Source organism: Andrographis paniculata, unplaced genomic scaffold, assembly GCF_009805555.1.
Source record: "Andrographis paniculata isolate CXL003 unplaced genomic scaffold, ASM980555v1 Contig74END, whole genome shotgun sequence".
Classification (NCBI taxonomy): domain Eukaryota; kingdom Viridiplantae; phylum Streptophyta; class Magnoliopsida; order Lamiales; family Acanthaceae; genus Andrographis; species Andrographis paniculata.
Window position 1 is genome coordinate 3,275,259 of NW_026137611.1, and position 11,755 is coordinate 3,287,013.

The 11,755-nt window shown below is 24.8% G+C and overlaps 1 protein-coding gene across 1 annotated transcript; it reads right to left on the minus strand.

The window, feature by feature from the left end:
* Positions 1-6,757: 6,757 nt before the first annotated feature.
* On the minus strand, positions 6,758-10,079 carry LOC127266045 (probable glycosyltransferase At5g03795). Its single transcript, XM_051296128.1, has 4 exons — positions 9,650-10,079; positions 9,278-9,480; positions 8,508-8,856; positions 6,758-8,017 (listed from the first exon to the last, which is right to left on the minus strand). Exons 1-4 carry the CDS (start codon positions 9,938-9,940, stop codon positions 7,346-7,348), a joined length of 1,515 nt encoding a protein of 504 aa, XP_051152085.1. The 5' UTR covers positions 9,941-10,079; the 3' UTR covers positions 6,758-7,345.
* Between the last annotated feature and the right edge of the window lie 1,676 nt (positions 10,080-11,755).

Genomic DNA, 11,755 nt, shown 5'->3' on the forward strand with positions numbered 1-11,755 from the left:
ACAAATTATAGAAAAAATTAATTTAAAAAAATGGTATTCTATGATTGCTCTAGCAGTAGATGATTTTAAAGAAACTTTTGTTGCATTAATAGATAGCGGGGCAGATCAAAATTGTATAAAAGCTGGTCTTATTCTAACAAAATATTGTGATAAAACTAATGTATAATTATTAACAGCAAATGAAGCACTTTTAAAAGTAAAATATAAACTATCTAAATGATACATATGTAATAATGAATATTCTTTCAAAAATACATTTTTTATAATTAATGATATAAATCAATATATAATTTTAGGATCTCCCTTTTTAATTCAAATATATCCATTTACTATCGACAGTCAAGATATTCATACTAATATTATGAGAAAAATATAACTTTTAGATTTTCACATTCCGTAAAACAAAAAGAATTATCATTACTTCAAACATCTTCTATGTTTAAGCAAATAAATTTAATACAACAAAAAACAATCATATTTCTAAAAGAAGAACAATCATATGTATCAATAGAAGAAAAAATAAAAGATCCATTAGTTCAAAAGAAAATATTAGAAATAGAAAATTTATTTAAAAAAGAAATTTGTGCAGATATTCCAAATGCATTTTGGGATAGAAAAAACATATTATTAATCTCCCATATGAAAAGATTTTATAAAAAAAAAATATTCCAACCAAAGCTAGACCAATTGAAATGAACCAAGAATTATTACAAACATGCAAAAGAGAAATTCAAAGTCTTTTAGATAAAAAAAACTCATTAGGCCTTCAAAATCACCATGGTCGTGCGCTGTTTTCTATGCTACGAATCATGCAGAAAAAAAACACGGTGTCCAAGGTTAGTTATTAATTACAAATCCCTAAACAAAGTTCTTCAATGAATAAGATATCCTATTCCAAATAAAAGAGATTTATTAAACAGGTTATATAATGCAAAGATATTTTCATAATTCGATTCTAAATCTCGATATTGACAAATTCAAATAGCTGAAGACGATAGATATAAAACTGTTTTTACAGTCTCTTTTGGTCATTATGAATCGAATGTAATGCCTTTCGGATAAAAAATGCTTATTCTGAGTTTCAACACATAATGAATGATATTTTCAACTCCTACTTCACTTTTACAATAGTATATATAGACAATGTTCTAGTTTTTTCAAAAAATATAGATCAACATTTTAGGCATTACAAATATTTTTCAACATAATTAGAAAAAATGGTTTAGGGGTTTTGATCCTCTAAAATGAAATTATTCCAAACTCAAATTCGTGTCTTAGGACATGAAATTCATACAGGAACTATTAAACCAATAACTAGAGCCATACAATTTGCAGATAAATTCCCCAATGAAATAAAAGGAAAAAACTCATTACAAATATTTTTAGGATGTTTAAACTATGTAACTAATTTCTTTCCAAATATGAGACAAATTTGTCAACTTTTATTTCAAAAATTACAAACTAATCCTCCCTCATAGACTAATCAACACACTGAAATTGTTCAACTATTAAAAGAAAAAGTTAAAGCCCTACTATGTTTAGGCATTCCAAATCCTCAGACATTATAGTGGAAACAGATGCATCTGACATAGGTTATGGAGGAATACTAAAACAAAAAATAGAATCAAAAGAACAGTTAGTTAGATTCAATTCAGAGGTATGGCTTGGACCACAAAAGAGTTATTCAACAATTAAAAATGAAGTTTTATCCATTGTCTTATGTATTTCCAAATTTCAAGATAATTTATATTTTAAAATTTTTTTATTAAAAAATTGTTTGTAAATCTGCAAAAGAAATTTTACAAAAAGATGTTCAAAATCTTGTTTTAAAAAAAAAAAATTTGCTAGATGGCAAGCTATATTATTTGTCTTTGATTTTGAAATTAAATTCATTGTCTAATTTTCTTACTCGGAAATTTTTGCAGGGTAATGGTAAACCATAAACCCAAACCTATTATACCTCCTAAATATATTCCTTTTAACCATACCCTTAATTTATATAAACTTAGAAAAATAATTTTTTTTGTCCCAACACAAAATAAACAATTTAGAATTCATAAATAAACACCCTCGTTTATTCACAAAAGATGATAGAGAATACTGGAACACCCTAAATTCAAAAGCCCGTTCAAAATTAAAAGAATTAAAAAATATATCAAATTATTTTATTGCTTAACTATAATTTTTCTTCTTTTAGGTATGACCGTTCCAACTCAACCTACAGCTCAAAAGGCAAAAGATTATGAACTCATCCGAAAAACAGTGATTCCTACAAACAACAGGTTTCAACCATTTTACGATTTTCCCCCACTAACCTATATTCAAGCTACCCAATCTTCTCAAAATCAAACTATTTCGAAACCACAAAATCAACCTATGGAAAAAACTCAAATTCCCTATACTCCACCTAGACAACCAACTAATTTATCATATTTTACAAAAAATATTACTGAACATGTCACATTAACCCGATTCAAAGATATCCCTAACATAGATACCCTCAAACAATTCACCCAAAGAATTTCCCAACAGGATGTAACTGGAGCACATATGATCTCATCAAAATCCAAAAGTTTTATGAACTCATTTTAGTAGATTATGATTCAATTGAACTCACACATACTAAAGATTCTCAAAATCCAGACCGCGTAGCTTATTCAAAATGCATAATAAAAAAGGTGTGTTCCCAACGAGAATGAGCTTCCCCCTTTTCCACAAAAATGTTTTCAGTAATTTTTTCTCCAAAATGCTATACATATCATGACTATCTGATGGCATGGTATAGAACATTTATATTACAACCATTTGATCATTCATGATTTTTTACTTTTCATTCAAATTGTTTTAAAAAATTTCCCAATATGGTTTTACCACTGGTGGGCATTTTACAGCCCAGAAAATGATATAATTCCTCCCGAGGTTCAACTTGGTTTTCAACTTTTCAACAAAAAGTCCAAAGACGAAGAATTTCATAAGCCAACTATTTCACGTTGAATTCAAAGTTCCATGGATATTTTGTTGGTCCTTCAAATTTTTGCAGGCTTTCGACAAACCCAATTCATTATCACTGGTCCAAGAATTGAAAATCAAATGGTGGAATCAATTCAACACCCAGTTTTGTGATCAACAAGCAGTAGGCCATTTTTTCCAGAAGGGTGAAAAGCTAACAAAAGTATTCAAAGAAAATTTCAAAAAATCCGTCATCCACTACTCAAAGCAAAAAGTCATTATCCATTCCACAGGATAAAAAAAAATAAATTCTAGAAGTATCAAAGGAACCACCTGCTCCAAAAATCCCGAATAATCAACAACATCAACAAATATTCAAATTCATGGAAATGATAGGTAGCAATTCCCAATTCATAGAATTCATTACAAATCAATAAAACAAAGTCCACGTCGATTCTGATGCGACAGAGGGATCAAGTTGTGATCAATTCGGAGGACCATTAGCTCAAGATCCATTTGATATGCAACATATTATTTTATATAAAAATATATATATTTATAAATATATATATATATAAGTAACAATATATATGATATATCAATATAAGATAGATAAGATATATATCTTATCCATAAACTTAAAATAATATATTCTAGATTTAGAAAATAAAAAATCATATCCTAGATCTAGTTTTGCTATTTTTAGCTATTCTTTACCTATAAATAAAGAGAATGATTTCATTGTAAACACACTTGCTAAACTCAAGAGCATAGATTTTGAAAAAAATCTTTCTTTCTACTTGTCCACCTTGCAATCTAAAGAATCAATAAAGAAGTTTTTATTCAAGTAAGTTTGTCCTGTACTTTGTTCTTATTCTTATTATTGTTTTTATTCTTAATTTTGTTCTTCTAAGATATATATATACATATAATTATACTATATACAATATGGTCGGCTCCGCCACCTATTTCTAACTTTTGGGTATAAATTATTTTAAAAATTTATTAAATATATTTGAATATTTTAAGTTAAAGTAAAAAATATATTTTTAAAATTTAGGTATTTATATTTTAAAATTTTAATTTAAGGATAATATATATTTAAATAAAATTACAATCTAATATTAAACTATTAGTATTTTACAATTTATTTTAAAATTTGATAAATTATATTTAATAATTTTAGTATAATCTTAAAAAATTATATACTCCTATTTAAAATTCGTATTTCAGTCATAATTATAAATTTTAATTCAAGTATAACATATAAATTAAAAATAAAAATGTAATTATATTTTTAATTTTTATTAAAATATAATATATAAATTAATTATTTTAATATTTTATAAATTATTTTTAAAATTTATTAGATATATTTAAATATTTTAAATTAAAGTAAAAAATATATTTTTAAAGTTTAGGTATTTATATTTTTAATTTTTAATTTAAGAATAATATATATTTAAATAAAATTATAATCTAATATTAAACTATTAGCATTTTACAATTTATTTTGAAATTTCATAAATTATATTTAATAATTTTAGTATAATCTTTAAAAATTATATACTCCTATTTAAATTTGGTATTTCAGTCATAATTATAAATTTTAATTCAACTATAACATATAAATTAAAAATAATAATGTAATTATATTTTTAATTTTTATTAAAATATAATATATAAATTAATTATTTTTATATTTTATAAATTATTTTTAAATTTATTAAATATATTTAAAGATTTTAAATTAAAGTAAAAAATATATTTTTAAAATTTAGGTATTTATATTTTAAAATTTTAATTTAAGGATAATATATATTTAAATAAAATTACAATCTAATATTAAACTATTAGTATTTTACAATTTATTTTAAAATTTAATAAATTATATTTAATAATTTTAATATAATTTTAAAATATTATATACTCCTATTTAAATTTGTTATTTCAGTCATAATTATAAATTTTAATTCAAGTATAACATAATGTAATTATATTTTTATTTTTTATTAAAATATATATATATATAAATTAATTATTTTTATATTATTAGTATTATACTATTGTATTTATTATTATTATTATTATTATTATTATTATTATTATTATTATTATTATTATTATTCAATCTGTTTACTAAATATTTTTCAATGAAACAATTCCTCATAAATATTATTTAAAAAAATATAAATATACACACATTAATATAATATATACATTATCAACTCATAAAAAGTCATCAATTCATCTAAAAACGCTGAGCGATCATAATAAATTATTAAAGATAAAACAACAATTTTAAGTAAATAGTGCTAAAAAACACTTTTCAACTCATACAGAAGCCAATGCAAATATGTATAAAATAATTTTTTAGAAGTAGAAATCAAAAGCTCTCACCAAAGTTTATGAAAAGTGACCTAAATAAATTTAAATAATGTTGATTTTTTATTAAATATAATATGAAAACATTTTTATATATAAATTAAAATGATAAAATAAATACATTTTTAGTGGATAAAGAGGATATTAATTTTTTATTAATTGTTTTGTTTTTAAATAGTTAACATTATATTAAAAATTATTTACCTAAACAAACCAAAATCAAATAAAAAAACAAATGACTTGTTTATTATTATTATTATTATTATTATTATTATTATTATTATTATTATTATTATTTACTCTTTATTTAAATAATAATTTGAATATAATATTTCATAAAAAAAAATAATATATTTTTTATAAAAAAAAAATTATGATTATTGTACAATAAAACTTCAACTTCAAGTAAATAAATACTTTTATTAAACGAATAATCACTTTAACAAAATATTAAATGAAGCCGTTATATGATATAGTTGTCCATGAATTTGAGATTTTGAATTAGAAATTTGTTATGATATATTTATATATGATGTGATATTATAAAAGGTAAAATTAACTTTTTAATGTAATATAAAAATACGAATATGTTTTTATTTGATATTTTTTGGATAAAAATAAATATATAATAAAATTTGAATTAAAAATTCATAAACAAATATAGCTCATGTAAATACAACACTACAAAAAAATAATATATTTGTAACGGAATTCCGTCTCTAATGTTCACGTAGTTAACATAATTCCATTCCTAATTCCGTCTCTAATGTCATTAGTAACGGAAAAAGTAGATTTAGAGACAAAAAAAAATTTGTTACAAAAATGATTTTTTCTTGTAGCGCAAGATACAAAAAACTTAAACTAAATACACCAAAAAAAAAAATTGTTCTTTTTGCATTTTTTAAATTTATTTTATCATGTAGTTTTGTTATTTTTAATAAAAATATATTTATTTTTTTATATATATAAATATCATATCTAACCACTATAATAATAAAAATAAAAGATGACTGTTATTATATTGATATATAAAATTCATAATGACTACACACAACATAAGGGCATACATTACAAGATAGAAAAATTGAAATTTCGTGGAGGAATTATAATATTATACTATTGAATAATTATTGGCGGCTCTTAGCATGATTAGAGTGAACAATTGCTCAAGATCCAAAATTTGGAAGGACTCATATTTGAAAATTTTGATTTATTCTTAGATATATTAAATTTTAAATTTTATTATATATATATTTCATAATTACTCAATTCAATTTTAATTCTAAAAAAACTTTAAATCCTAATCAAATATTTTTTCAAACTTTTATATTTTCTTTTTAATCATATCTACCAATCTTTCTAAATTGCAAATATAATCCTTGTCCACCCACCCATAAATTTTGTAACGAATGATATATTTAGGGTTCATAGTAGTTATTATTATTATTATTATTATTATTATTATTATTATTATTTGTGTTGTTATTATTATTGGATTATTATTTTTATAATAGTCAATATTTTTTATTTATTTTCGACTGATGATATATTTTATACGTATGACCGTTTATTGAATGTATAATTAAAATAATTTTTATTTTTTTGGAATTTATTATTATATTTATTAGTGATATTATTTTAAAAATATATTTATCGTATATTTATAGGGCGTACAATTTAGCTTTTGCTCAAAGCCCTGTAAAAGTCCGAGACTGGCTCGTGAATAATATAATATGCAAATAAATACAATTATGTAATACTTTCTGAATTTGTAAAACTTAATATGATATATTTTTTAAAAAAACTATTTAGTATCATAATTTTGTTTTTCTAAAAATAGTATTGATAAATAATGCATTTTTCTAAAAAAAAAAAATAAATTAGGCATGTAAACAGAATTTCTATTTTTAAAACCTTCATTCAATGAAAAACACATCTATAGCACGGATAAAAAGGAAAAGCAAAAACTTGAGTTCGAATCGAACATCATTACAACCCAACGCGATCTTAACTACACCGAAGCCAGCAACCTTAAATTCAATCGTCGAAGCCAAACAGAGTGAAGAATCATGTGAAAAAGATCGAACCTTTTAGGATCTCCATTGACGACAAAATGCCTTTGCACTTGCTTTACTCTTTTTTGCATTTTCAAATATTTAGCCTCAGAAATTCCCTCCAAAATCACCTTGATATTTGGAATATCCTCTATTTTCAGAGTAATTGAGAACTTTTTCCAATTCAAAACATCGCTAAATGGTGGGACATAGCCGTTTGATATCAACACCGGAATGCACTCTGCATAGATCGCCTCGACAACGCGAGGGCTAGCGACTTCATACCCACTAGGGCAAAGGCAAAACTTGCTATTCTTAAGCATCGACTCATAGGATGGCCCATCCGAAGGGACATTTTTGTAGACACGGATGTCGGGGTCTTTTTCATGCCATTCGCTTAGTAGTAGCTCTCTTATGTGGCCGTGAAGGCCCCCGGCAAAGAAGGCGAGTATGGGTCGTCGCGACGGAGGGGACCCACCTAGAAGGCCGGTGATTTCTCCGGTCTTGAGGTTGATTTCGGGCAATGAGACATCTTTTAGGGGATTAAATCCTTCGGAAGTATTGGCATTGCATAGAACTCGTATAGAGTTGTTGAATAGGAGCGGCGCATATGAACTCGAGTGAGGTGCCTGAGAAAGTTTTCCGGCTATACAAATTACCATAATGAAAGTAACAATAACCTATAGTTTGAACTATAAATTCTACTTTCTGTCCCACTTTACTTGTCCGATTTTCTGTAAATTTGATAATGTAGGTAAAAGTATAATTAAGTAAATAATTAATAAATGTTTTTATAAAATAATTATTTTATAATACAAATAGTTATATATTAAGATTAAAATGACTAATTAATTTAATTAAATTTAAAAAAAATTAAAATATGATTACATTGTATAATTATTTTTTAAAAGAAAAAGAGATCAATTATATTGGATGAAAGAAAAATAGAAAATATAAACAAATTATATGGGACAAAAGAAGTATTTTATATTTACCCTTGCGATAATAAAAAAAAATGCATAGAATTTCTATATTTCTATATAGGGTTTTGTGCATAATTTTCGAAAATACGATGATAAATTACGCAGTAAAATTTATATACTTTGTGCGTATACTTACCCAATCATGGCAAGATAACATGAAGTGATCGGCGCCAAGGCTTCGATTCCAAAAGGGGTGTTTGTGTGAAATAGTGTCAACATAATCAGATAGGGTGCGCCCGATAGGATCCATGTCAATTGCACCGGGCACGTATAAATATTGAACCATCACGACCACACTAAACGGCATGAAGTACACGTGAGCCTCTTCGGGGTCATGTGTCCGATATCGGCTCCCCTTCTCCATTTCGTGGATGAACCGCCCTTCCGATGAGTATATGCTACGGCAAGGCCCGTTGTGGAAGATCGGGGCGTCGCCTTCTTTGTACACATAGATTTTGAAATTTTTTTCCATTTCAACGTAACTCCTATAATATTTTAAAAATAGTAAAAATTTCAAATATAAATATAGGTTTGAAATTTTAAAATTTATTCCATAATTATCCCCTATTTTTTAAAATTTGTTGATATTGAGTTAGTAGTAAATTCTTTTCAAAACTCACGACGAGATGCTTAATTATGTAATTATTTTTATTTTCATATTATTTAATTCATAAAATACTTTAAAAAGTATCTCTATTTATCTATCTATATAGTTTGTAACGCTTTCAATTCTTACATCTATGTCTTAATAAGAGTTTATATAAAAAAAATATTTTATGTTGTCTTTTGTGAGAAAATACGTATATATATTGAGTATCGTGTCGAAAAATAATATAAGGCAAACAAACCCTCATATTCTCGATAACAAATAATAAAAATCTAACAAGTTTCTAAATTAATATGTACCGATAAAATGAATTTGCATTTCGATAGATTGCACCATGAGGAATGTAGTTTTGTGGATCTTGATTGTTATTTCGTGTCATAATGAAGCTCTTATTGTTGCTTTTAGCAGCTTCTTTTATGGAAAGTCGGACTTTAGATAACACGCTTTCGATCTTCCACACCCCATCTCTTACAAAGGCGTGTTTCACTATTTCCTCTTTTTTCTGATCATTTGAACACATTATAGTTGTTAATAACATTTCATTCAAAATAAAAATAGCATCGTACCAAATGTATATTTTAAAAAAATAATAATATATAACAATACCGTAATATCAATAAACAAATGGAAATTAAAGACAAGAAAGAAAGAAAAACATTGTAATAGCTTACAAAGTCACGATACAACGAGCCCTTCATCAAAACCCGAGCATTCGATCCATCCAAAATATTATTACCATCACGGCCGTGATCTTGACCTCGATGCTCGACCCCCAACGAATTACCAAACCAAAACAAGCTTAGAAACCCTAGAGTTTTCGGAGGAATTAGGGTTTTTTGATGGGCGAAATTGGTAGCAAGAAAAGAAACAATGGCTATTGGGATTAGGAAAAGGAAAATCAACAATGAAGGGGAAGATGAAATGTATGAGAACGATCTATACAAATTTTTCGAGGAACTCATGATCCAAAACTGGATAGAACTAGAGAATGTACTCACAAACTAACATTTCATCGTTCTTTGAGAAATTGAAAACGACATTCATTACTTGGAAATTATGCAAACTACAAGAGCTTTAAGAGCTGTACGATTCTTTGCTGCATCATAATAATATTCTCCCTTTACGTGTGTGTGTGTATACATATATATATATATAGAGAGAGAGAGAGAGAGAGAGAGAGAGTGAGTGAGAGAGAGAGAGAGAGAGGTTATTATGAATGCATGGGGATCTTCGGATGGTTTTCTTAAAGGGAAAGGTTCTAGTTTTGAAATACACACTATCAAAAATTTGTTATTTTGCCTGAAATTTTAATTAGTTTATGTTGTTCGTGGGGGTTTTTGATTCAGACTATTATATAGTCATTGACATTTTAAAAAAATAAATAAATCAAATAAAATATCTATTTTTTATTTTTATATTATACATTCCGTCTCTTCCCTCAACATTTTTAAATGAATTGATTTTTTTGTGTATAGTATGAAAAACTGTGTTGGTAATATAAAAAATAATATTTTTTGTTAAATACTGGACTTTTTATGAGTGGATAATATATATTATATTAGTGTGTGTATATTTTTATTATTTTAATAATATTTATGAAGAATTGTTCCATTGAAAAATATTGAGTGAACAACCTGAATCCGTTTGCAAAATCAAATATTATGGGAGTGCATTTTTAAATATATTTATTATATAATAAAATTAATTGAAAATCAAAGTTCGAAACATCCCATATATTAATTATCTTTTTATTATTAATAATATAAAATTAATTTGTGTGGATGCATGATTTAGGGCTCATGATCCGATCCATACACATTCTTATCATCAATTTTCTAGGAATGATACACAAATATTATATATATACATATATTTATGTGTAGTGGTAGTGGTTGCACATGCATAATTCCTACATAAATTAAAAATGATAAGGAGAAGAATACAAAATTTACTTCTTAATAAAAATTTACTTCTAGTCCCAATTTAATGTATCAGTTTCATCTTTTTTATTTTTATTAAAAAATACCTTATTTACATTATAACAAAAATAATCCATAAGGTTAAAGATTCAAATATCAGACGGATTCATGTATTGCATTCGTCTATTATAATTAATCTCGTCGGACCTAATTTGCAAATTATTAGGCCCGGTCAAGAGTTTATCCAGAGCACACTCGAACAGTAACGATTGCGTATTCTCATGTCATACAAAAAGTATATAAATACTAAAATACTCATAATTTTACAAAAATATTATTATTATTTTTTTAATTTATAACGACAAAAAATTAAAATTAGTTTACATATTTTTTATAACCAATACAATAGTATTATTATTTATTAGTCCACTATATATATAATGATTCATTCTAATGGAATGGAAGAACTATTATTTTCTTTCATAAAATTTTATTTAAAAAAACGTAAATTCTAAACTTTAAGATTCATTTTTAATACTATATTTGTCCACCGTCAATTTATTCATTTATTTTTTACATCTTAATATTTGAATATTAATTATTATATCAAAATGTAGTATAAAACAAAGAAAAAGTGTTTTATAATACTAATGTAATGATATTTGTACAAAAAAAATATAAAAGTATAAAAATATTTTTAATATTAAAAATAATGACGTCAAATACAGATAATGGATTAACGGTGGACGGAAGTAGTATAATGTTTTGTTATAAAAGTATTTTAATATTTTTTAATAATGTAATTAAGGAAAGGTTGAGAGTACAAATAAATTCAAGACCATGTGCTACGTACTATAT